Genomic DNA, 27,115 nt, shown 5'->3' with positions numbered 1-27,115 from the left:
TTTCTTTGGTACAAAAAATGGGAAAATCATGAATATATTTTTAAAATCACTGGATAAGGAAAGCACTAGTACTGGTCTGGGAAAGAATAAGATCTACTTTTTATGAGAAAATTCCTTTGGGGGTTTCCCCAATTGAAGCTTTTACACATCCTTCATTGAAAAAAGAGGGGAAAACTCCTACCTATAAGATCTTACTGAAACCAGCTGGGCTATTAAAAAATCCAAAAGAAATGGCAGAGCTAGACATTGAGCTGGGATGGTGGGGCCAGGCACAACAGGAATCCAGATATAAAAAAGACAAAACAGTGGGTTTTTACGAAAAGGATGAAAATATTGATGTGATATTATGTGGTACCAATGTTAAAATGATAAAGAAAATATATGCTATACTTATAGAGGCAAAATTACAGGGAGAGGAGGTCAAAGATACTATGATAAAATGGGCCAAGAATGTGGGACATACAATAGACTTAGAGCAATGGTCACAAATGTGGAAAAGTAATTTAAAGATGACAAAATCGGCCTCATTGAAGGAAAATGTATATAAAATGTTTTATAGGTGGCACCTAACCCCAATTAGGTTAGCTAAATCCCGCTTAAATATGTCAAATAATTGCTGGAAGTGTGAGAAGATACCGGGATCTTATTATCATATGTGGCGGACATGTAAAAAAGCAGTGGAGTTCTGGAAGATGGTACATACAATGTTACAACAGATAGTCATGACTCCACTACCATTGAAACCAGAACTTTTTTATTAAACCACATATCGGTCCCGGTCAATAAAGAGCAAAAGCATTTGATGTTGAATATAATTACAACAGCTAGGATTGCATATGCAAGACTTTGGAAAATGACAACTATCCCAACACAAGAAAACCTGGTCGAAAGAATACTTGAGACGGCTGAAATGGACAAATTGTCGAGTTTATTGAAAGAATTGGACATTACAACCTATAATGACATTTGGGGGCCTTTTTACAAATGGATACATGATAAGTTTGGATAAATTTAATTTTCAACTAAGATGTGGTCCTTTATGGACGTTATAGAAGATAAATGGAAAAATTTGCAAATAGAGAGCTGATTAGTAGAATACTAAGGCATGTATTAGAGTGAATGGTGCAATGTAATAGATATGCAATTTCTTTTTTTTTTGTTCTTTCTTCTCTTTCTATCCCCCCTCCGTTTACTTTTTATTCCCTATTTTCTATTTAAAAAATAAAAAAATTATATTAAAAAAAAAAACCTCCAGGATCCCTGGCCAATCTAGCCTGAAGGAAAAATCCTTCCTGATTCCAAAGGGGCTATCAGCATTCCCCTGGGCATGTAAGAAAGGACCACAGGAGCCCAGCACCAGCTCACCCATTCAGGACCTCCCTCTCCTGATCTGTGTAAATTCATATTGAGTCATGGCTATCAGGCGATCATCTTCCTTTTGTCCTCTGGGTCAGGAACAAGAAAGTATGACATGCACTCCCATTTTAAAAAGCGAAGAACAGCCCATTATGGTCTGGTACTTACTTAGAAGCTCTTAGGGGAGTGCTGCAGATTAATAGTCGTTTTTGGAATTGCCATATCCACTCAATGTGGTAAAGAAATGGATGGACCAAGTCAGAATGATGCAAACACATAACCTGCTATAAGACAGTGGAATGCCACTGGTGGTCACATACAGCTCTTAGCTCAAACCAGTTCAAAGCATCGTTAAAGACCTGCAGCTTATGCTGGACAATTATGCTCTTCTCGCATAAACACGCTTTTCCTGCCCACAGACAGCCCTCTAACCTCAAACAACTTCTCACTCACAACCATGCACGTCCCAGCATGGGCGCAGATTCTGGGACCAGAGTCTACCATAAACCAACTCTGCCAACTCTCTCCCAAATTCGCTCCAACAACACAATCACTGGACCTAACCACATCAGTTATACCTCCTCAGATTCATTTTCTTGTTCATCTTTTGATATTATATATGCTATCAAGTGTCAGCAATGTCCTTCTACCTTGGACCAACTGGTCAGTTCCTATGCAAAAGAATAAATGGACACAAATTTTACATTAAAAATCACAACACACAAAAACCAGCGGGAGAACATTGTACTCTTCCAGGAAATTCCATTGCTGACCTAAAAGTAGCGGTCCTCAAACAGAGAAACTTCAAGGGAAGATTACAACATGAGATTGCTGAAACTGAGTTTATTCACCAGTTCAGAACAATGGAGCCCCTCGGGGCTGAATAAAGACATTAGGTTCTTATCTCACTACAGATGCTAAATTCTGCCATAATCAGGCTTCATTGTATCTTTACACCCTGATGCCCTTCCTTACAGCCCCCCTCCCACCTTCTGGCTGGAATATAAAGGCTCAGGGATCTCCGTTCTTACTTGTATCTGATGAAAGGAGATTTGACTCTCAGAGCTGAGAGCCTGGAAATCTTGTTGGTCTTTGAGGTGTGGACGGGCTTTGAGTCCTGCTGTTCTACATCGTAGATCCTCCCCATTTGTCTTGCTATTTCTTGTAATGGGTGAGATTTCAAGCATAGATTGGATCTTGTTTTACAATTTGTAGCATCTCCCCCCCCCCCACTTTCTTCTAACCATCTCAGTCCAGCCAGATTGATGTACAAGGTTGTTGTAGCCTGCACTGCTGCTGCTGCTGCTGCCGCCAAGGGAGCTGCTTCCATCAAGGGCTGGGCTTTCCATCTGCCTGGCCCCGCCCCTTGTTGCTCCAGCCTATAAGACTGCTGCTAGGGGACTGCTCGCCTTGTTACTGTTTATTGTTTTTATACTATGTGTGTTAGTTATTGTAGTCTATGTTGTTAATTTGGTAGGGTATTGGGGTTTTGTGTATGTTTGATAGCTTAGTCTGTGATGGTGGGCTGTTGATTTTGTGAGGGTGGTGGGTTAGCACTATGATCATTGGTGAGGAGGCCGGCTTGGGGTTGGGGATCCCAGTGATCCGGGGACGCGGGAGGTATGGTGGTGGGAGCAGATTATGGAAGGGAAGGGCATTGAGACATGGTAGGGCTCAGTGCCCTTCCAATCTGCGTCCCATCCCAAGATATACCTGTTGTGGGGCTAGGATATTAAACCACTCTCCGACACTGGCGCTGTGCAATGCCAGGTCCATAAATAATAAGACCAAAACGCTGCAAGATTATCTTGCAGCATTGAATGTGGACCTGGCTTGCGTGACCAAGACATGGGTGAGGGAGGGCGAGACGGTCGCTTTGAAAGAACTAGCCCCCCCAGGTTATACGGTCCTCCACCAGTCCCGGACAAGTGGTCGGGGGGGAGGTGTGGCTTTGCTCATTCGGGAGTCTTTCTCCTTCAGACCACTCCCCACCCCAAAAATTACTGGCATTGATTGTGTGGGCCTAGCGTTGGACGCCGAGGAGAGGTTGGCAATATGCGTGGTGTACCAACCACCTACTGCACCTGCATCTTCCCTGTCTGGTCTCTTGGAGGCAGTGGCCAGCTGGGCCTTGGAATTCCTGAAACTTTTGGTTCTCGGGGATTTCAACGTCCATGCTGACGACGATGCCTCCATGCAGGCCATTGACCTGGTGTCCTCCATGGCGGCCCTAGGACTCTCGCAGTTTGTTTCGGCTCCCACGCATCAAGCAGGTCACACGCTGGATTTGATTTTTGGGGCAGGGATGATGGTGGTCCTGGATGCCTATGATGCAGTGCCATGGTCAGATCACTTTGTTCTGAAGGCTCGTCTGAGCATGCCGCTCCTTTCCCGGGTGGGCGGTGAGCGGATTTAAGCTCGCCCGCGGAGGCTTATGGATCCAATTGGTTTCCAGGCGGCTCTGCGGGATCCGATGCCCCCTGGCAGTACGTTAGATGAGCTGGTGGATGATTGGCATGACTGTCTTTCCGAAGCCATTGACGCTATTGCCCCCTGCCGTCCTCTCCGAGCCTGCAAACGGGTAGCTCCTTGGTTTACCGAGGAGCTTCGCCAGATGAAGTGGTCTCTGAGACGACTAGAGCGAGTGTGGAGGCGGGGGCGCGACGAAGAGGCAAGAACATCTTATAGGACGTTTATGAAAGCCTATGAGGTGGCAGTGAAAGCAGCAAAGAGGGATTTCTTTGCTGCTTCCATTGCGTCCGCTAGCTCACGCCCGGCTCAATTATTTCGAACAGTTCGGTCCTTGGTCTCCCTCTCTCAGGGAGACCACCAAATTCTTAATTCAATTATTGGCTGCGAGGCTTTTGCGAGCTATTTTGCGGGTAAAATCTTATCCCTTCGCCGTGGCCTGCCACCCACTGTTGATACAGTAAGGGAACTGGAGACCCCTTGGCCGTCTTCTGGGTCGATATTAGACCATTTCAGGCTGCTCTCTCAGGACGATGTTGACAGGATCCTGCAGGGGATGAGGCCAACCACCTGTCCTCTGGACCCCTGCCCATCCTGGCTGGTGAAGGCCAGCTCGGAGGGGCTACGGGACCATTTGGAGGCCATTGTTAACATCTCCCTGAGCTCTGGGGTTTTTCCAGGAGTGTTAAAGGAGGCGGTAGTGTGGCCCCTCCTGAAAAAAACATCTTTGGACCCCACCAACCCGTCCAGTTACCGCCCAGTGTCAAACCTCCCGTTCCTGGGCAAGGTGATTGAGCGGGCGGTGGCGGTACAACTGCAGGAATTCCTGAATGATGCTCTAGTCCTGGACCCATTCCAGTCTGGCTTCCGTCCTGGCCATGGGACGGAGACAGCCTTGGTTGCCCTCACAGACGACCTTTGCAGGCATCTGGATTGAGGCGGGTCAGCGCTGCTTGTGTTACTTGATCTCACAGCAGCGTTTGACACAGTTGACTATGATTTGTTGGCCAGCCGCCTTGCCGACATGGGGATTAGGGGGACAGTCTTACAGTGGCTGGTCTCCTTTCTCCAGGGTCGGGGACAGAGGGTGGCGTTCGGGGGAGATCTATCGCCCCGTCACCCTTTGGTGTGCGGGGTTCCCCAAGGGGCGATACTCTCCCCGATGTTATTTAACATCTATATGCGCCCCCTCGCCCAGTTGGTGTGGAGGTTTGGGCTGGGTTGTCATCAATACGTGGATGACACCCAACTTTTTCTGTTGATGGACGGCCGGCCAGACACGGCCCCAGACAATCTGGCCAGAGCTTTGGAGGCTGTGACGGCATGGTTGAAACAGAGCAGGCTGAAATTGAACCCAGTGAAGACGGAGGTCCTGCAGCTGGGACGGGGGCTGCCAGATGTTGGGATCCAGCTCCCTGCCCTGGATGGGACACCACTGGCAACTTTGCCAGTGGTAAAGAGTCTGGGTGTGCTCCTGGATGCCTCCCTATCGATGGAGGCCCAGGTCACGGCGGTTGCCAAGTCTGCATTTTTCCATCTTCATCAGATCAGGCAACTTGCCCCCTACCTGACACCCCAGGACCTGGCTACAGTGATCCATGCAACGGTCACCTCCAGGCTAGATTACTGTAACTCACTCTACGCTGGGCTACCCCTGGGCCTGATCCAGAAACTACAACTGGTCCAGAATGCGGCGGCACGGGTCCTGACTGGTATACCTTACCAGTCACACATCACACCTGTCCTGCGCCAGCTGCACTGGCTTCCAGTTGAATTCCGAATCAGGTTTAAAGTGTTGGTTCTTACCTTTAAAGCCCTGAGTGGGTTGGGACCGGCATATCTTTGGGACCGCCTCTCCCTGTATGTTCCCCGGAGATCGCTCCGATCAGCGAATAAATATTTACTTGTGGTCCCCGGCCCTAAGGAAGCCCGCCTCGCTTCAACCAGGGCCAGGGCCATTTCAGTCCTGGCCCCAGCCTGGTGGAACGCTCTGTCAATGGAAACCCGGGCCCAGCGGGACATATTATCGTTCCGCCGGGCCTGTAAGACAGAGCTGTTCCGCCAGGCGTTTGGTGATTGAAGGGGGCGGTGCCATGTGGGCCTCCCACCTTTGGGGTGGGGAAGGTTCTCCCCACCACTGCACCTTGTTAATTTGTTTTATCATTTGTATATTGATTTTAGTTTTTGTTTTTATCGATTTTAACTGTTCACCGCCCAGAGCCCCTGGGGATGGGCGGTATATAAATTGAATAAATAAATAAATAAAATTTCTGTGCATCGGAGGAATTCGTTATTTATTTACATTATTTATAGCCCACCTTTCTCAACAAGACTCAAGGTGAATTACAGTCAGTTTCAAGGATATTTCAATAAACAACATAACAGAGTCTATAAATGCAATTTGCAAAGATTTAAAGCCAGCAGGAATCCAGTACAGAATTGAAGAAATGATGAAACAGAACATAAGCAATTCTAAGACTGAAGCATTAAATGACATAGGAACTACCTTGTAGGATCATACTTACAGAAAGAGTAGCAAAGTCTGTAGTCACTTCCTGTCCCTTTACTGATGTATCTTTAAGAGTGCTCCCATATCTTAGAGCCCTCTTATCTGTGAAAATATCTCCTTGAATAATTCAGTTGTGTGTAGTTTGTGGAAAGCCAGAAAAGTAGGAGCTTTCCTGACCTCTTCAGGTAGGTTGCTCTATAAGGTAGGGGCCACCACAGAGAATGCCCATGTACGGGCAGCTGCCAAATTTGCCCATGTGCAAGGTAGCACCTGCAGAAGGCCCTGTTCAGGTGAGCGAAGCTGCCATGGTGGAACATAGGGGGAGAGGCGGCCCCCGAGATGTGCTGGGCCAAGGCTGCGTAGAGCATTGTATGTGATAGTCAATATGTTGAATTCAGCTCAGTAACTGATAGCAGCCAGTGGTGTGACTGCAGAATGGGAGTAATATTCATTCTTCTAGCATTCTAATTCTGCACCAGCTGGAGTCTCCAAGTTAACTTAGCTGGGAGACTGATATACAGTGCATTACAGTAGTCAAATCTTGATGTTACCATGACATGGATCCAGGTGGCCATATCGGAGGGAGCCATTTTCCAGGCTAGAATGAGGTTGTAGAAAGCGTTTTTGGCAGCTGCCTTAACTTTTCTAGCAGTAGTTCTGGATCCAATATAACCATTAGGCTCTTAATTGAAAGTGCAAAGCTCAGACAAACTTCATTGAAAGTGGGGAGTGCAATGTCCTTCCCACTTTCCAAAGGATTGAGTCCACTGGTGCACAAATTTAACAAACGGAGACTAAAATTGCTGCCTTAGAAGACCAAACTATTGCTCACAAGATGACTGTGTCAGCTTCATAAAGTATTTTGTCCAGCTGAATGGACAAATGATCTTATAAATGATCTGGATGAGAATGTGAAGGGATTACTCATTAAATTTGCAGATGACACCAAACTGGGAGGAGCAGCAAACACCCTTGAAGAGAGAGAGAGAATTCAGCAAGATCTGAACACACTGGAAAAGGGGGCAGATTTGAATAAGACAAGACGAATTAACAAGGATAAGTGTCAGGTTATGAACCTGAGTAACAAAAATGCAAACCATATCTACTGGATGGATAGTAGTGTGAGTGAACAAGATCTTTGGGTATGGGTGAATGGGAAGCTAAATATGAGCAATCAGTGTGATGCAGCAGCAAAACAGACAAATGCAATCCTGGGGTGTAGCAACAAAGCCGTAACGTCCAAATCCAGGATGCAGTTGTCCCACTAGATACAGCATTGGACAGGCCCCACCTAAAGTATTGTGGGCAGTTGTGAAGGCTTCACTTCAAAAAGAATGGGGACAAATTGGAACGGGTACAGGATGATCAGGGGCCTGGAGACCAAGCCCTACTAGGAAAGACTGAGGGACCTTGGAACGTTCAGTTTGGAGAAGAGGAGGTTGAGAGAGACATCATTGCTCTCTTAAGTATTTAAAAGGCTGTGACTTAAGGGCCAAGCTACAAGTGACGAATGACACTTGAACGGCAAGTGGATCGAGTGGAGCGCAAGTGGAGGGCAAGTGAACAGGGAGGAAGACACTTGCCATTCAACGTCACTTGTAGTTTGGCCCTCAGGGGAGAGAAGAGAGTTGTTCCTGTTGGGAACAGAGGCTAGGAATCGCAATAATGCCTTTAAACTACAGGAGTGAAGGTACTAGCTGGATATTATGAAAAACTTCTTCAGGTTAAGAGTAATTCTGCCTAGGAATGTGGTGGGTTCCCCTTCACTGGCAGTCTTCAAGGAATTACAGGATGAATACTTGTCAGGGATTTTTTAGGCTGTTCCTGCATTGGGCAGGAGGCTTGTGTTGCCATATTGATGGTAGCTGAGCTTCCAGAGTATTTTAATATTAACCAAGGAACTGCGAGTACTGGTGCTGTTGAATGTGAAGCTTGTAAAGCTTTTATCAGAGGCAGGATTATTGCCTATGCAATAATAATCATGAAAATATGCTGAACCATTAGTTAAGTCAGTTTGCTACGTCTTCCACACCAGTTTTCAATTGAAAGTTCTACAAGGTTATATATGAGTTGAATAACATTGTCAGTGAAACTAGAATATGCTTTGACCTGCTTGCCCCAGTCATATCGGGAAAGGGGGAAGAAAACAGGTTAATTATTAGCACACCATTTAAGGCAGCAAAAGAATAAGAACTGTATTCTTAAATTTAAGGATGAGAGGGATGTAATATATACTGCCTCTACTGAAATAAATTTACAGTTTCAAAAGTTTTATTCTAAATTGTGTAGTAAAGGCAAAAAACCATTAGACGAAGACTTGGAAGCATTTTTCTCTCTCCTTGATCTTCCATGTTTAGACATTGCTCAGCAACAGCTTCTTGGTAAACCTTCGCATATGGATAAATTAAGGTGCCTGTTCTGCCGCCCCCAGTCACGGGGGTCAGCTGTTCTACCTCCTGCCGTCACTGTACGTTTGGGTGACACATCTGTGCCAGAGGAGGTGCTGTACCAGGCAATACCAGGAGTGGATCTGCACCCTCCAAATCCCAGGCAGGACCGGCTTGGACCGTTTCCACCGAGACAGGGTGGCCATCAAGGACCTCTGCGAGGAGCTTGGGCTAGTGCTCCAGGGACAAGCCCCAGCCCCCAGGACCATTCTTGTCCTGCAGAAGGTGCTGCATTCCCTCTGTTTCCTGGCTACAGGGTCATTCCAAGTTGTGGTGGCTGAGGTCCTGATGGTGTCTCGATCCTCCAGAACCACGGTCTCCACTGCTTCTTGGATGCCAGGCCAGGCCACCTCCAGGAGCACATTTGCTCCCCATGAAGGAGGCCACACTGACCCCCATCCAGGCTGGGTTCGCCTCCCTCATGGGGTTCCCAAATGTCATGAGTGCAGTGGACTGCACACACATTGTCCTCTGTGCTCCCCGCTGGGAGCTCCCAGGTCTACCAGAATCAGCACCGCTTCCACAGCATCCATGTCCAGGTGACATGCAACCACCAGGGCATCTTCACAGACTTGGTGACCAAGTTCCCTGGGAGCATTCAAGAGGCCCAGAGCTTTGTGATGACCAGCCTGATGGCTGACACAGGTGCAAGTGACCGCGCAGGTGACCAGGGCTACCCACTCCTCCCATATCTTCTGACTTCATATTCCTCAGACAAGCCAGCAGACTGTGCCACTTACAACAAAGCTCACCAGCAGACTTGGATGGTCATCGAGAGAACATTCGGCCAGCTGAAGATGCTGTTTCAATGCCTGCACCGTATGGGGGGGGGGGGGGACCGGACAGTGCAGTCCACGGTAGTAGTGAAGCTCGTGGCTGTCTGTGTCATGCTCCACAATATCACCACCTGGCAGCAGCTTCCAGAGCCCCTGATGGAGGGACCAGAAAATGAGAGGAGCCTTGCGGTGTGGCCCTGGCTGCTGCTTCACCAAAGCCGTATAGAAACAACAAAAAAAGAAACCCCTTCCCAGGAGGAACACACAATTATAACAATTTATACAGTTTTGTAAATATAGGTATTTTTTATATTTAAAGTGACCAAGTGTTAATTTAAAGTGCTCATAAATAATTGAATCAATAAATATTAATATGATACATACAATAAATATTTCAGAAACACACCAACACAGTTCCCAAATCACACAGCATCCCCCAAGCATCCTTTGAAACAAGCTCAGAGGTGTTAGAAAAATAGCTCCGGGAAAAGAATCCAACAGATAAGTAGCTTTCACTGCAAAAATTCTTAAAGCCTTATGTTTCTTTCTTTTTGCAGATGCTCTGGTAGACAATAGCCAAGAGATTCCAAGCCCAAACTGGGGCTGGCTATTAATAACACAGATTTCGTCCAAAGGACTTCTTCAGGGGCAAGGATATTGTCCACGGCAGCACTTACTAAAAGTACAAAGAATTCTCGCAGTAATAAATAATAAAAATAATAAAAAACTGATGTCTCCATTATGCATTTCTTCAAAAACCAACATTATTTACAGCTTATACCAACAACCTGGAAAACAGCACTCAGTCACGTGCATCCCCGAGAACATTTCTCTTACCTTTATCTACCCGTCAATAAGGTAATCTATTGTACTTCAAGGGACCCACTCGCTGTAATACCCAGAAGAGGCAAGCAGCATGTTGTTAAAGAATCTTACCATATACATGTTACATTTTAAATATAAAAAATACCTATATTTATAAAACTGTATAAATTGTTATAATGGTGTGTTCCTCCTGCAAAGGGGTTTCCTTTTTGTTGTTTCCATACAGTTTAACCAGGAGTTAAACTGTATAGTTTTGCTTGCTAGCTTCACCCAAGCCAGCAGTGGAGCTCAGTGGCAGGGGCACGGCAGAGCAGAAGTGGGTGTGTGAGCACCTTTGACGTGGTGGCTGCTGACCAGCAAGGCAACGGTGAGGCCGACACGAGGCAGCCCTCCCATGCCCCTCCCCCACATCTCTGATCACAGCAGTCCCATGCCCACAGCCCCCCACCAGTGCCAATGTACAAGGGAGCTGCCCAACGTGGGTCAGGTTGCTGTCCCCCTTGCATGGTTGGGGGCTGTGTCCCTAGCTGTGTTGCCAGACACATCCCCACTCAGCCTGCCAGCCACCGCAAAGGATCTCCATATGCAGATGGGGGGAGGGCATCCTGATGAGAACCACTCTTGGTTGTGCCCTGCCAGGGAGACGCTCACGAAAAACTCGCTCCAGCAGCTGCTGCAGCCGCCCCAAGACCCCCTCCCACAGAAACTGGCTGGATTTGCCACACCAGGCCGGATGGGCCGCTTGCTGTGACCCTAAAGCCCGCCCAGCAGGGGCTTGCAACTGGGTGGCTCATCCAGCTCGGGCGGACTTTAGGCTACCTGGGCCAGTCCGATTGGGCCTGTTAAACCTGGAAGTGCTGTTAGGGACCTGGCACGTGCCTGCAGCATCACACACTTGCTCCCGCCTCTCCAGGCTGGCATTCCGTGTGGAAGCACTGACCCAGGGGGTCCACAGCCCTCTCACCACCTTTTTCTTCTCTTTGGTATTCCCTGGTTAATGGTCCCAGTTAGAACAGGGGAATGAAGGGCGGCCACCTGTCCAGACCCCCACTTTCACTGGTGAAGAGAAGAACCCCCCCAGGGGTGGGGAGCTCCCTCCTGCAGGTGTGTGCATGTGGACTGGCCACTCCAGGAAACCATCCCCACCCCCCAGGCAGCCACAGTCATTTGCCTGGCATCTCAGGCCCCAGTGGCTCTAAGGGGGGGCTGGTGGCCCTCTCCCTTGTACATGGGCAAGACCCTGCATCCCACCCACTTTGCCTAACCACCATGTGCGGGCAGGCTGGGTGGGCTGGGGTCAGTGTGTGGTGGCAGCCCCCATGGGATCAACAGCTCTCTGCTCTGTTCGGGGGCCAAGCCACCCAACAGGGTGGAGGTACCTTGTGAATTCTCGGAGCCACCACTTCTCTGGCAGCCCAGGGCCAGAGAACATTCCCAGGGATGTGCCATGGGGTGCCTCCTGGGGGGCCGGGGGATGGTTGGGCTGCTGTCAGCCACGGGTGAGCAAAGAGGCAGAGAGGCACTAGTCATTCAACCCAGACTTTATTGAACCACCAGCAATGAAGAGGATGTCCAGCTGCGTGTTGCCAACTTCCCTTAGCTGGGACGGGAGCTGAGCATGTTTGTGTGATAGTTGAAACAATGAGGGTCATTCTTCATGCTGCCTTCTCAGGAGAGGGGTCACGTCGTGGGCTGGCCATGGAACATCTCTGTGGTAGGGCTCGGGAAGGATCGCCAGGGGCTGGAGCAGCAACACTCCCTGGCCTCCCTGATGGGTCATGACTGGCCTGGAAGGGAGACAGACACACGTGTCGCGAGAGACCAGACCTTGCACAGGCCATGGCCAAGTCTGCCACATCCTGGCAGGGTGCCCATGGTCCGGGCCAGTGGCAGTGGCTCCATTATCGCTGGTGCTGCCAGCAACCAGATGAGTGACGCCCCTCTGGTGGGAAAGTGTTCCTCGTCCACATCTGGTGGTTCTGCTGATGTGGCTGCTTGGACTTCTGATCTGGGGGAGAGACAGTCATGTGGTTGTGTGCTTGCCATCGTGGGGGAGTTACAAGAGCACCCAGTCACCCCAGCTTACAGTTGCACTCTCTCCTTTGTCCGTGGGGAGGTCCCGACCAAGGGAGTCTGGATGGAGCCCCAACATGGGCTACTGGGAGTGCCCCAAAATAGCTGTGCTGAGCGTGGCTTCCTGGGTGACTGCCTCCATGGCAGGCATGGGCCCTGCCAGCTCATGTGCAGGGGCTGCGCCTTCCCCGTGAGCCTCAACCACAGAGGCTGGCATTTGAGGGGGGCAGGTGAGGCCGGTGTGAATGAGCTTACTCGGGCAGCTGCCTTCCCAGCTCCTTCTTAATTGTCGGTGTGTTTTTGCCCCTCCTCGAGCTGGGACTCAGGAGACTGGTAACCTGCAAGAGAACTCAGGTGGTAGTTGTTAGTTAGACATTCTAGATGTGGCTCTTCTCCCACATGTGAGTGTGAGGCACACCCCAGATTTTGCAATGTTCCCCCTGTGCACTCTACCCCCATCACTGCAAGCACCTTCTCCCACCTCGTGCTCTAAGTCCCCACGGCAGAGGGCCCTTGGGCAGAGCCTCCAGCCACCTCCCAACTTACCTGAGGTCATGAGTGCCCCAGCTGGAGGTTATGTAGGGTGCCTGGGGAGCTGATTGGGCACAGAGAAGGGGGTTTGGCCACACAGGGGTGCAAGTGGATCGGTCTCCACAGTAGTTGGCATCCTATGCTCTGCCAGGCTGCTGGGGCAGGGCCAAGCACGGGGGGGGGGGGGTTGATTTTTCTCATACAATAGATGTCTATGGGATACGGCATCATTTTTCATGGTGTAACTTTCCGCCACTGCTGGGGGCATTCCTGTGCCTGAAACAGCTTAGGGAGCTCACTAAGTCATGCCCCCCCCCACCGGCACAGGGACTTACACCCCAGTTATGTCCGTGCCAGCTGCTGTGGCCAGGCACCAGTAGATGACCCAGGCAGAGCGGCACCAGGCCACTGTGCCGGAGTAGGGGGGGAGGTTATGCTGGCATAAGTCCAGGATAAACCAGAGTAACTCCTAGTCAGCTCCCAGGGTGCATTCAGCCCACCCGCTCCCCAGGATTGTGCTGTTCACCTGAGTATGAAAAATAGGAAACTGGGCTGAGCTGCAGGGGAGAGGAAAGGCAGTGGCCTATAGCAAAAAGGTGGGGAGCAGTGGACTAAATTATCAATTTTTGCAAAGGTTAACTAGAAGGAAAGGGGGCAAGCAGGAGTGGGTTGTCATTGGAGGAAACTCTGGTTGTCATTTGCTGACAACTAGAGCTTATTTTCTAAAAAAAAATAGCTGTCAGGACTCTTGGGGGCACAAAGTGGTGCTGGTACAATGGAAAGAGGTTCTGGTACAGTGCACTGGTGCACACTGCCAGAAAAAGAGCCTTGCTGACAACAGAGGTGAGCACACGCTTGTTTTTTAAGGAAGAGCTTCTGGGTTTTTAATATGTGAGGGAGTTATGCTGTTATTACTTTATTGCTTCTTTATTCTGCTAGGGAGACGTTGTAATGGTATAGAAATAAGGCAAAACCACTATGACCATGCTCAGAGATGTTATTCAACACCTCTAAATAATAACTGAGAAATTTAGATGCTTTCTGTTTTAGAAGTCTGTGCTCATAGTTGAGATATTTAGTGCTGTGTCTCAGCCTTCATCAGTTGTAAAATGGTACCAATAAGATGCCTTTGGATTGTTTCATTCCTTTTGCACCCTGAACCCTTTGAATATGTGCTCAGAATTTGTTTCTTTATAGCTTTAATGAAAATTTATAGCCCACCTTTCTGCCCTCATAAGGACCACCAAGGCAATAAATTAAAACATACATAATAAAATCACATTTTAAATCCATTAACAATAAGCTTTTGAGAGTCAAAGCTCCCTTCATCAGACAGCAGAACAGGCGACACCTTAAATCCCAGGTCAGACCTTCTGCTCACCGGTAGCACTACTATCTTGTCAAGATAAAGCTTCAGTTTATTAGCCTACATCCAATCCAGATGCTGCTTTTCAGAGACTTCCATGCAAAGACAAAGAAATCAATTATAATAACCAGTGTAAAGAAATAGAAGACACCAACAAAAGAGGAAGAACAAGAAATCTGTTCCACAAGATGCAGGAAATTCAAGCCAAGGCTCAGGATGCTGAAAGATCAACACAGAAATACAGTATCTGATCAGGACAAAATAAAAGAAAGATGGAAACAATATAATGAAGAACTATACAGAAGAGATGGAAGGATGACAGAAACTTTTGACGAAGAATCTGTTGACGAGGAACCAGAAATCTTAAAAAGTGAATTCAAAGCTGCACTCAAAGCAATTGGGGGAAACAAAGCACCTGGAGTAGATGGAATACCAATAGAACTATTTCAAGCTACAGAAATGGAGGCCATCAGAATCTTAACAAGAATATGTCAACAAATATGGAAAACAAAACAATGGCCCACGGACTGGAAATGCTCAGTCTACATTCCAATTCCAAAAAAGAGGATGCCAAAGAGTGCAGCTACTCTTAGACTATTGCATTAATTTCCAATGCAAGCAAAGTGATGCTCAAAAGACTCTTATCATATGGAATGAGAAATGCCAGATGTTCAAGCTTGATTCAGAAAAGGAAGAGCACTAGAGATTATATCGCAAATTTATGATGGCTAATGGAACATACCAGGGAATTTCAGAAGAAAATCAGCCTGTGTTTTATAGATTACAGCAAAGATTTGACTATGTGGATCATGAAAAGCTATGGAGTATGTTAAAAGAAATGGGAGTTCCACAACATCTGATTGTTTTGATGCACAACCTGTACTCTGGACAAGAGGCTACTATCAGGACAGAATAGTTTCCAATTGGCAAAGGTGTCAAACATGGAACTATTCAACCTCTATGCAGAGCATATCATAAGGAAATCTGGATTAGAAGGAAGAAGGTGGAGTCAAAATTGGTGGAAGGAACATTAACAATTTGAGATATGCAGATGACACCACATTACTGGCAGAAATTAGAAAAGACTTGAAATGACTACTGATGAAGGTTAAAGGAGAAGGCACCAAAACAGGATCACAGCTGAACATCAAGAAGACAAAAGTAATGACTACTAAGGAATTACACAATTTTAAAGCTGACAATGAGGAAATTGAAATGGTTCAAGATTCCTTGGCTCCATCATCAACCAAGAGGGAGACTGCAACCAAGAAATTAGAAGAAAATTGAGACTTGGAAGAGCTGTGAGGGAACTAGAGAAGAGCCTTAAAGATAATCCACACTATAGTATTCCCCATTACTATGTATGGATGTGAGAGTGGAACAATGAAGAAAGTTGACAAGAAAAAAATTGATTCATTTGAAATGTGGTGCTGCAGGAGAGTTTTGTGGACACCACGGATGGCCAAAAAGTCAAATTTGACATCAAGCCTGAATTCTCCCTAGAAGCTAAAATGACAAAACTCAGGTACTTTAGTCACATGATGAGAAGACAAGACTCACTGGAAAAGACAATAATGCTAGGAAAAGTGGAAGGCAGTAGGACAAGTGGAAGATGAGATGGCTTGATGCAATAAAGGAAGCCACATTCTTCAGTTTGTAAGATCTGAGCAAGTCTGTTAATGACATACGGCCACCATAAGTGTGATGGCACATAATAACACAGACAGGCCAATCATTAGGGGGTGTGGAAGATCCAGTGGGTACTAGTTATGAGTTCCCGCTGTGGCTTCTGGTGCTTCTGGCTCTGCATCACAATGGCCCCACGGTGTGCCCCAGTTGTGCCCTGGACTGCCAGATTCTGCCCAAGACCCACTTGCTCAAATGCTTCCATTTTCATCCAAGATCAATCTGAGCAACAAGAAGTGCCCTGATCAGATTTCTGCTGTGACACAGCTTCATGAGGGGGCTCAGGCATGCCAAACTCTCGCTCAGGCCCAATTCTTCCCCTCCAGATATGGAGCCCATACTTAATTTTATAGTCACTGTGAGATTTCTGTTTTCCTACTTGACTCTGGTAATATCTAGAAATGCCCAGAGGTGAAAGATGAGAATGGGACAAGCTGAATATCTGGTCCTGCCCCACCCTCACCCCCACTGCAGGGCAGGACAAAAAGGCCAACCTCCAGCTGTAGGTCTCGGTTCTTCATCAGGGCCACATTCTTCTCTTCACTTTGCTTGGCATAGCTCATGGCCAGCTCATAGTTCTCATCTTTGCATTGCTTCAGCTCCTTGCTGAGGTTGTCCCTCTCCTCTTTCATCTTGTGCACTCTTTCCTGGTGTTTGCGCAGGACGCTGTCCCTCACCCGCATCTCTTTGATGAGGTCATCCTTTGTGTGGAGCAGCACATGGAGCTCCTGGACAGTCTGTCTCTCTTCACGGAGGGTGCCTTGGAGCTTGGTAATCTCCTTCATCAGCAGCTCAGTCAGGCTGGACTCTCCAGCAGTGTCTGCAGGACAGAATAAGCTTTGTGGGAAAGTGAGAAGACATTTCAAATGGTGGGGCAGCAGAAAAGCATTGTGGGACCTTAGCAAGGTCATTTAGTTCCTGGTACACAGTTGGGCTGGAAATTAAATTCTTGAGATGGTTACTAAAGACAAAACATTTCACGAATGCAGAAAGGAACATCTAGGTAGGGCTGGGCAAACACTGCCCCTCCCTCCGTGCTGTTTCATCCTCAGGAAAATGGTAACACAAACATACCGGATTAACAGAAACAATGCAAATTAATTAAGGAATCCTGGGAGCTAGCATTGGATGAGTGTCCTGAAAATCCTCTCTCAGAAATCACCAGCTCCTCCCTCAAAATGAGAGCATCTGGTGGTCCCGGGGCAGAAAATGACTGTTAGACTGGTCTGTAGTAAGATGGGAGAGCTGGTGGAGCGGGAGGGTTGGGTGGGGCAAGCTGTAAAATAAGGAAGTTCCTGATTAAAGACTCATCGATACAGTTAGATCCAGAGGAGTGAGCCGTGTTAGTCTGTAGTCGCAAAATAGTAAAGAGTCCAGTAGCACCTTTAAGACTAACCCACTTTATTGTAGCATAAGCTCCATACATCTGACGAAGAGAGCTGTGGTTCTCGAAAGCTTATGCTACAATAAAGTGGGTTAGACTTAAAGGTGCTACTGGACTCTTTACTATCTACGCACTTAGTTTCACTTAGTTTATGAAACTGATGCTTTTCCAACAGATCTTCAAAATACCTTACAACAAGAGAGAAAACAATTACAATAATAAAATCAATCAGGAAGGACCCATCTGCGTCATGGAGGTAATGCAACTGGCCCACTTGTAAGGATGATGGACTGTGCATTAGCCTGGTGAGGCTCTCTGAACTCATAAAAGAGCTGCATCACACGCTCAGGATTAGAGCTTGCTTTGCTTTCTGGAATTCAGGGGTGAGCTGTCAAGAGGCAGAAGTCATGGATGACACCAGATTCTTCAAGACGAGGAGAACCACGGTGGGTTGTGGTTTGCTGAAGAGTAACCAGAGAACTGTTCTGTTCTGTGGAAAATAGAATATCTCGATCCAAATGATGCCAGGGCTATGCCCTGCAAGCATGGTGCTGCTTATGTGAGTTATTGTATACATTTATAAACTTCAACTCGTAGTTTTTAAAATGTCCAAGTGGTTTGTTGCATTAAAATAATGAAATTCATCATAAAATCTTAGTCAATTTGACTCAATAAATAATTAATCTAAAATTAAACCAAAAGATCGGCGTTAAATAATTAAAGCATTTCTATAAAACAAACTAAAATAAAAGTGGGTGAAAAAACAAAGACTAGTAGCACAAAATAGGAAACCAATTATGCTATATATAAAAATACAAGCATAAAATGTATCAGTTTTGGATCAATAGAATAAAATTATGTATTGTATGTTGATGACGTAACATCATCTTGTGTGCATCAAGTCACCGTTGATTTACGGCGACCCTGCTGGGGTTTTCAAGGCAAGGGACATTCATAGGTGGTTTGCCATTGCCTGCCTCTGTGTAGCAAACCTGGCCTTCCCCTTCCCAAATACTGACCAGGGCCAACCCTGCTTAGTTTCTGAGCTCTGCCAAGATTGGGCTGCCCAGACCATCAAGGCAAGGGCAACGTTAGCCTCAGCCAACCCCAAAGGTGGAATTCAGATCAGGTGATTCAAAGGGACACTCGAGCAACACTTCGGACCCCAGCTGGGCCATCAGCCCCTGGAACACTCCTGCTGCTAGCTGGGACCGAAGGCCTTTCCACAGCGCTGCTGAAGGCACAGGGCTGGTGCCACTGGCATGGAGGAAATGCCACGGAAACAGCAGTGCTGGAGCCACATGTATGGATTGTGTGAACCCCGACCATGAGGGAAGGGGATGGAGCCAATGAGTGGGTGGCATGAGTATGGGCCCCTCACACCACCATGACCCACATCTTTGTGGATGGGGAGTGGCATTGGGGCCCCACCCATCCCAAGGAAAATTTCCATTCAAGTGAGAGGCACTCAGCCCACCAGCCAACATGTGCAGCACAAAAAGGCAGCAAAACAGGGGCCTCTTCTGGAGTGTGCCACACTGAGTAAAATGGGACCAGCATCCAAGTTGAGTCCCCACAGCCAAACAGCCCCCTTACTGCATCTCCATGGCCCCAGAGCACCCCAGCCCATGGACAGAACATGACTGGGATGCTCTCCACCCAGCAGTACCCTGGCCTTGGCTGAGCAAGCAAGAACACCTCCCAGGGAGTGAGAGGGCAGGAAAAACCTGCAGCAGGGGCAGGGACAGGACTGGAGAGGCTGAAGCACCACCACCCCTTCTGCCACTACAAGGCCACTGCGACCTCAGCCAGCTGCAAGTCAGTCACTGTCAGTGGCCAGTGAGCATCTGCACCTGCAGCATCTTGGAGAACTGGCCCCAGGACAGCCACCCCTGTACAACAGTGTCCTGCCAAGCCCATTTTTGCCCAAGTACCGGAGTGATTCTGGTGGGCCAGCAGCATGACGACATCACTTCCAGAAGTGTCATCAGTGCCTTGTAGGCATCATCATGATGTCACCAGCGAGCATCCTGCCCCCTCCCGCCACAGTCCGCCCATTCCCCATCAGTTGTCACGGGGCACCTGGCAACCCTATTTGAGTTGCTCCTGCTCAGTTGCCACCCATGGGACTGCCACTGTAGGTAGGAGGGGCAGAGGAGGCACATGGACAAAGGTCCAACCTATCCGCACACGCACCTGGCAGGGTCTCCAATCCTGTGCCTCCAATCACCACTGGTGGGATCAGTACCGCCAGGATGGCCTTGGAGCTGGACAGTCTGCCTACCCCTCTCTGCTCACAGGGCATGCTATGGGTCAACAGACCATGCACAGTCTTCTTGGCAAGGCCCATCTCCACAAGGTGGCCCCCACTGCTGTTTGAGGTCCACAGAACAAGGCTGGCATTGTCTACAATAAGGTGATACAGCAGCTGTTTCTCTGCCTCTGTACAAGTGGGCGACCTGTGTGCAGTGGACTCCATTCCCACGCGTCAGCCTCAGGGCCCCTGCAATTGCCTACAGGAGGAATCATGTGACACGGCTGGCACAGGGCAGAGTTGGAAAACACTGGTGCAGGGCAGGGGGTATGACGTCACCACAGGCAGGGGCAGGAGGTGTGTTCCTGACTGACAGCCAGATGGAATTTTGTTGACTGTTAGAAGATATTGAAATTGAACAGGTTAGAGACTTTATTATTATTGTTTTTATTATGTCTCTTTTTAAACCACCTCAACAATATCCACCTGAACATACAATTCACCATGGAGAAAGAAACCGAGGGTAAACTTCCCTTTCTAGATACCTTGGTCATTTGCAAAGCAAACTTTCAGTTAGGTCACAGGGTCTACAGGAAACCAACTCACACGGATCGGTACTTACACAAAAACTCCAATCACCACCCTCGACAGAAAAGAGGCATAATAAAAACATTAGTAGACCGTGCAAGACGTATATGTGAACCGCACTTTCTCAACGAGGAAATTAATCATCTAAACCACGCACTTCAAGCAAAGGGCTACTCCAGAAATGAAATCAGAAGAGCGAGTAAACCAAGGACAAATCAAACAACTAAGGAAAAACAGTCTCCCACAGGAAAAGTGTTTTTGCCATATATCAAAGGAATCACTGATCAGATGGGAAAGCTTATGAAAAAGCACAGCCTACAAACAGTATTCAGACCCATCAGCAAAATACAACAGATGCTACGTTCAGCAAAAGACAGTAGAGACCCCCTCACCTCTGCAGGAGTATACCGTATACCCTGCAGCTGTGGACAAGTTTACATTGGGACCACAAAGCGTAGCATCCAGACAAGAATAAAAGAACATGAAAGACACTGCAGACTTGGCCATCCTGAAAAATCAGCAGTGGCTGAACGTAGCCTAACTCAAACAGGACACAGTATCCTATTCCAGGACACTAAAAGACTTGACCACACTTCCAACTACTTTGTCAGATCGCACAGGGAAGCCATTGAAATTCATAAGCATAAACACAATTTCAATAGGAAAGAAGAGACTTTAAGAATGAATAGAGCATGGCTTCCAGCCAGGGTTCCCTTGAACGTGCGCTCTGCGCTACGGTGCAGGAATTGTCACAACTCAGCACAGAGCTGAGAAGCCCCAGCACACGGAAGGTGCTGGGTGCTGGAGGAGGAGCCGCAGCAGGCGCCCGCACGGCCTTTCCCCAGCTCCTCGCCAGGCTTGGGGGAAAGAGCTGCGGCAGGCGCCCGCACAGCCGTTCCCCAGCCCCTTGCCAGGCTCAGGGGAAAGAGCCGTGGCAGGCGCCCACACGGCCTTTCCCCGGCCACTCGCTGGGCTCTGGAAGAGGAGCAATGGCAGGTGCCCACGCAGTCTTTTCCCAGCTCCTTGCCAGGTTCTAGGGGAAGAGCCAAGGCAGGCGCCCACGTGGCCTTTCCCAGGCCCTTTGCCGGGCTCTGGAAGAAGAGCCACGGCGGGCACCCGCACAGCCGTTCCTCAGCCCATCGCTGGGCTCGGGGGGGGGGGGGGGAAGAGCCATGGCAGGCACCCAGGCATCCTTTCCCCGGCCTCTCACTGGACTCTGGAAGAGGAGCTGTGGCAGGCACCCACGCAGCCTTTCCCCAGCCCCTCTCTGGGCTCTGGAGGAGGCACCTGCGCAGCCTTTCCCCAGCCCCTCACCAGGCTCAGGGGAAAGAGCCGTGGCAGGTGCACACACGGCCTTTCCCCGGCCCCTCGGAGGAAAGAGCTGTGGCAGGCATCCACGCGGCCTTACCCAGGCTTGTTGCCGGGTGTGGAAGAGGAGCCACGGTGGGCATCCCCAAGGCCTTTCGCCAGCCCGCCAAGCATCCTCTCTGGCCCAATGCTGGAGGAAAAGGCGGTGGCGGCAGCAGCAGGCACCTGTGCTATTTCTCACCAGCCCACCGAGCAGCCTCCCTGGCCCAGCGCGGGTGCTGGAGGAGGAGGAGGAGATGGCGGTGGTGTTTCACACTCCTAGGGTTGCCAGCTCCAGGTAGGGAAATATTCTTTTTGTGTGTGTGTGTGTGTGTAAATTCATGACTAAGGAAATCTATTTTACATGCACAGAGAACATTGACTCCCTAGTCACAAGGACTTGCATGGCAAGGAAAATTCATGGCAGAGCTAGGGTCTGAGTCTGGGAATTTTACAGGGGCTGGTAAGACAGGCTGTCCTCTCGTTAAATTACTCCATGGGGAGTGGGGAGCTGCGGCCTCAGTTTTACCAGTATTTTTGTACATCAATGGCATTCTGCTTATATCTTCAGGGGAGAATAGATCATTGCAGTACCGTGTCATAAAACAGAATGGCAAGCAAGGAGAAGGCAGGACTTCAGTGCTGACTTTACGCTTTATGACTTGATTTCACTTCAAAGATTCCATGACCATAACTCACAAAGAGAAAAGGAAAGAGTTTTAAAGCCATGAAGCCTCCAGGGCGACTAAAGGCCAGTTCTAGGCTGTTCCAATGAGCAGCTCTCAGCTGGAAGCTAAATAGGTGCTCCCCCTGCAACTTCAGCCAGCTTCCTTCTTCTTTCTGCAGACCTGGCCACAGAAGAGACAGGAGATGCCAATAGACAGAGCAGAAGTAGAGGGAGGGATGACTGCCCATCACATTCTGTTTAGAATTTGCTTGTGGGCAAAGAGGAACCCTTACTGAAGCTCATCTGCCTGATGTTGCCCAAACTGCAAAGAAAACTGGCAATACACTGATGCCTGTGGAAAGAAATGGTGTCTGAGCCATTTGCAGGCGTGCTCACAACACCTTTTTATATAAAACATAGAAGGGAACAGCCAGAGAGTGAGTGCATTGCGGGGCTGGATGATGCACAATTCTTCTTCTCCATAGATCCAGAGGAGTTAGCCGTGTTAGTCTGTAGTTGCAAAATAGTAAAGAGTCCAGTAGCATCTTTAAAACTAACCAACTTTATTGAGGCATAAGCTTTTGAGAACCACATGCCTAAGTGGGTGTCATCAACATATTGATGGCACCCAATACCAATGCCTCAGACAACCTAAATGAAAAGTCTTTTAATCAAATGGATTCTGGTTTTCAAAAAGGCGCGCTCACAACTTGCAAGTTGCTGCTCACAAATTGGATTTCTGGCTCACAATACTGCACCACTTAGAGGGAACATTGCTTCCAGCCCTGAAAAACACCAGGCTAATGAAATACTCCACATCCCACAATAACCCTGCAGAGAAGATTAGCATATGAAGCACCAATCCATATGCAAAAGAACCTCCTCAGGATACAGTGAAGCCTCCCGCCATTAGCATTCCACACCCTGGGAAACTCTTACAGGATGACTCAGCTCAACCCCACCCCTCCTGAGGAGATATAAATGACCTGCCAACATGTTTTCCACACTGTGACACTGAGAGATCTCTGTCTTTTGGTGCTACACCTCTGAAGATGCCAGCCACAGCTGCTGGCGAAACGTCAGGAACTACAGTGCCAAGACCACGGCAATACAGCCCGGAAAACCCACAACAACCACCGTTCTCCGGCCGTGAAAGCCTTCAACAATATACCCTTTTGATTGATTCTAAAGTTACAACGGTAGTTGTGAAATTTATCTCAGTCCTTCTATCCCTTAAGCAATAGGTTTGAATAATTCTGCTGCTCAAGATCTATGGATCAAGGAGCTTCTAGAAAAGAAAGGGAAGGTGAGGTTATATAACCAATTAGTGATGTAATCACTTATCAGTCCTTTATATGCATTTTTAAAAATATATATATAGGTAAGTGTTTGTGTACTTGTATGTTTTTTCCCAATGATTTACAAGGCACTGAAAAAATAAATTTCATAATTGATAGCATTCATAAGAATGTAACGCAAGAGATCCCTGCTGGATCAGGCTGGGGGGCCCCAACGGGCTGCATCCCTTCTGCTGAGCTAAATGTAAAAAAGCCAGCATGAGGAAGGGAAGGTCACAGGGGTGGGTATATGCTGTGCCTTTCCAAGCAGACTATCCACATCCTCAGGCTTCAACAATGAAAACCATGCAAGCAATTTAAAATGAGAGCAATTTTATCTGCCAACTGCCACAGCCAGCCACCACGCTGACATCCACAGAGATCCACTGAAGTAGCCTCCTCAGCATTGGAAGAGGTCAAGCCATGGTGGAGACACCAGCTGCATAGCAACATGACAACACAATCAGGCACACCCCAAGCTTGTTGCTGTGCCCGCTGACCCTCCTTGCTCTCCCCCTCCTTCCTCCTCCAGCAGCAGGCAGAGCTTTATTGAACCCTCCTCAGCGCTCTCAAGCTCCAGCTTGCCTGGCCGACTGATGTGAGGGAACTGAGGTGAAGCATGAAAAGACATCCCTTGTCTTTCAGTGGACTGCGCTTATTCACACTTCTCCTCCGCTGATGCCCAAGCCATTCACCAACACATTTCACTGCCTGTTGCTGCCCTAGCACTGAACAAGCACCACAACAGGAAGGAGGCTGCCCGTTATCTTCCCAAGTCAAACTCTGAATCCCACAGCTTAACCAGAGTCAAAATAATAACGCAATAACAGGAACCCTGCCTCAAGAAAACCCAAATATCGCCTCAGAAATTGTACAGGGAGGAAACCTCTGAGGCGCTGGATAAACCTCAGGCCAGCCCCTGAGCTCTGTCACCTGAGGAATGAAGCTGAAGAAGGAGATTTCTCAAAATCCACCAGAACGATACATTACCTATAATCATAGAGAAGACCCTGCTGGGCTCATTGCCGGTTATTTTCTTATAAAGATGAGGGTAGTACAGTTCCAGGCTCTCAAGGAACGCCACAAAACCCTTCTGACCGGTCCTTTGAAGAATATCCAGGAGAACACCTGCAAGTACAGAGGGAAGGGGTTTTCAACATCCTATATTAGAAACGGGGAAATGCCCTTCCCCATGAGGCACACAGCCTATGCTCTTTTAGGCGTCCGGCCAAAAGGTCTCTTTATACCCAGGCTTTAAAAGCTTTTATTTATTTAATCAAATTTCTATTCCACTCTCCCTGCAAGCCTTTATGGTCTGCTTCTAGGTTGAGAAGTTCTAGCCCAAGCCTCCTTCTACACTGCTCAGCGTTTTGTGCTGTTCTTATGCTCAGGCTGAGTTTACAGTGCAGGGTTACGACTGACATAGCTTGTATGGTGTATTATGTTTTTTATTACGTTTAACTTTCTAATCCACCATAGCAAGTTATCTGGAGAAGAGGTTCAGATAAACCACGAAGTAAAGAAGCAGGCTCCCCTTAGGGCCAGGAGGAGGGCACAGATAGAGGCACCCCAGATCAGGGAGACAGGAAGGGCCCAACATGAATTCTGCCTCAGGACACTGAAGACTTGCAAATTCTGTCAATATCTATTGTCAGGCTCTGCCAACAGGGGTATGAGCCTGAGATGGGTTTGCCCTCCAAGGTTTCTCTCCTCTAGGTGCGCTGCTGGGTGTGCCTAAGAAATGGGGAGCAGGGTTAGGGTTTACAGCCTCCTCGCACCCTCTCTCCTGTGAGCTGCAGCCTGGTCTCTGATGGCCCCAGAGCTGCCTTCCTTCTCCTCCCTGGCTGCCTGTGCTGGCTCCCCTTATGGAAGGCCACCCTGGCATCAGCCCCAGCCCCAGCCCTTTTCCAGGCTGTTTAAGGCTTAGCAGGAGGGTGGGAGTGGCCGGCCCAAGCCAAGATGTGTGGCCACACCCATGGGCCTTATTCTGGAAGCTGGAAGTGCTGCTGCCACTCCAGGCCTCCCTTCCACCAGTCCCGTACTTCCATCCTCAGGTGAGGGGTTGTGTGCTGCAGGCACCATGGCCCTGTTGGATGTAGCATCACCGAGTGTGAGGCTGCCAGGGCCGGCTGTACTAGACTTGCCCATCTCCTCCTCCTTTCCAGGTGGCTTCTCCTGGGCTGTGGGGTCTGCTGCTCCAAAGAGGTCTGCTGCAGCACCCTAGTCCTGGTCCAGCACTGCCAAAAGGACATCCTCTGGGACAGCCTGTAAGTCCAGGGGTGGAGGATCCTCCAACCTCTCAACACTCCCCCCCTCCCTTGCATGGGCAAGGTCATAAGTGGGTGCCTCTCCAACAGGCAGGACATATAAGGTCTGCACTGACATGCCGGCTTCACCCAGGATTGGACAGAGAACATGAAAGCAAGAGAGAACCCCATAAAACTCTGGCGTTGTGATCTTTTATGTAGTGGAGCCATCGCAAAGGGGCATGGTCAATCACTAATACGAAGGGATTGTTGGTCAAGTAATAGAGAAGGGCCACGACTGCCCACTTGTCCTCCAGGGCTTCTTGCTCCACCATTGCATAGCACTCCATGGGTGCCTGTAGCTTCCTGCTCTGGAACTGGGCCAGGACAACTTGGATGCAGCAATGTACAATATAAAAGGCAGTTCAGATCAGGGTTCCGCAGGGCAGAGCTCCACGTCAGGGCTGTCCAGAGGTCGTGGAAGGCAGCTTCCCGTTCCAGGGCCCACTGGCTCTGATTGGGCATTCTTTTGCCAAGGCAGTCTGTCAAGAGAGTGGGTTTAGTTGTGAACTGTGGAAGAAAGTGGCTATAGAAGCCCAGGAGACCCAGAAACTGGTGGACTTGCTTTTTTTTAAAAAAAATATTTTTATTCAATTCTAGAACTGTAACAATAATCAAACAACAAACCAATATAATACATTGCATTTACAAATATTAACACAGTGCTTCAACTTTAATACATCAACAATGAGTGGTGTGAAGAGGGAGGTTGCAGATCTCTTGCTTCTATGACTTCGTAAAATGGGATCCATTTTTCCCAGAAGTTTGATCCCGAAGATTGATATTCCATCTGATGTAGATTGTCAGTTATTTTTTCCATTATCAAATGGTTCCAGATTTTTGTAAACCAAAGTTCTGTAGTAGGTGGAGATTGGTCTTTCCATTTGGTTGCTATTGCACTCCTAGCTGCCACCAGGAGAGAGTTGATAAAGTCTCTTCTAACATTTGGGATTGATGTCTGATCCCACAGTCCCAAGAAGATTACTTTTGGCGACATAGGGACACTGTACTCTGTTATTTCCTTAATAATATTTAGTATTTCTGACCAAAATTGAGATATCAAGCGACATTCCCACCAACAGTGAGCAAAATTACCCTCATTATTGCATTTCTTCCAACAAGAGGGTGATGCTGAAGAATAAATTAAGATTTTTTGGGGTTTTAGGTACCACCTGTGTATAATTTTATAGCTTT

General features: G+C 48.3%; 1 protein-coding gene across 2 annotated transcripts in view; it reads right to left on the bottom strand.

Annotated features, from left to right (window-relative positions):
- CARD9 (caspase recruitment domain family member 9) overlaps positions 1-27,115 on the bottom strand; it is a 65,980-nt gene that overhangs the window by 25,678 nt on the left and 13,187 nt on the right. Inside the window, exons 2-3 of one of the 2 annotated variants that reach the window (XM_054997292.1) lie at positions 24,606-24,743; positions 16,533-16,858 (exon numbers count right to left, since the gene is read on the bottom strand). In XM_054997292.1, coding sequence (XP_054853267.1) covers positions 16,533-16,858; positions 24,606-24,615 — 336 coding nt within the window. In that variant the 5' untranslated portion in view covers positions 24,616-24,743. Of the gene's footprint in view, positions 1-16,532; positions 16,859-24,605; positions 24,744-27,115 lie in introns of those variants that run through there. The other variant, XM_054997291.1, reaches the window with a different exon arrangement.

This window comes from Eublepharis macularius, chromosome 14, assembly GCF_028583425.1.
Source record: "Eublepharis macularius isolate TG4126 chromosome 14, MPM_Emac_v1.0, whole genome shotgun sequence".
In the NCBI taxonomy this organism is placed as follows: Eukaryota; Metazoa; Chordata; class Lepidosauria; order Squamata; family Eublepharidae; genus Eublepharis; species Eublepharis macularius.
This window is presented reverse-complemented; position numbering and strand designations above follow the sequence as displayed.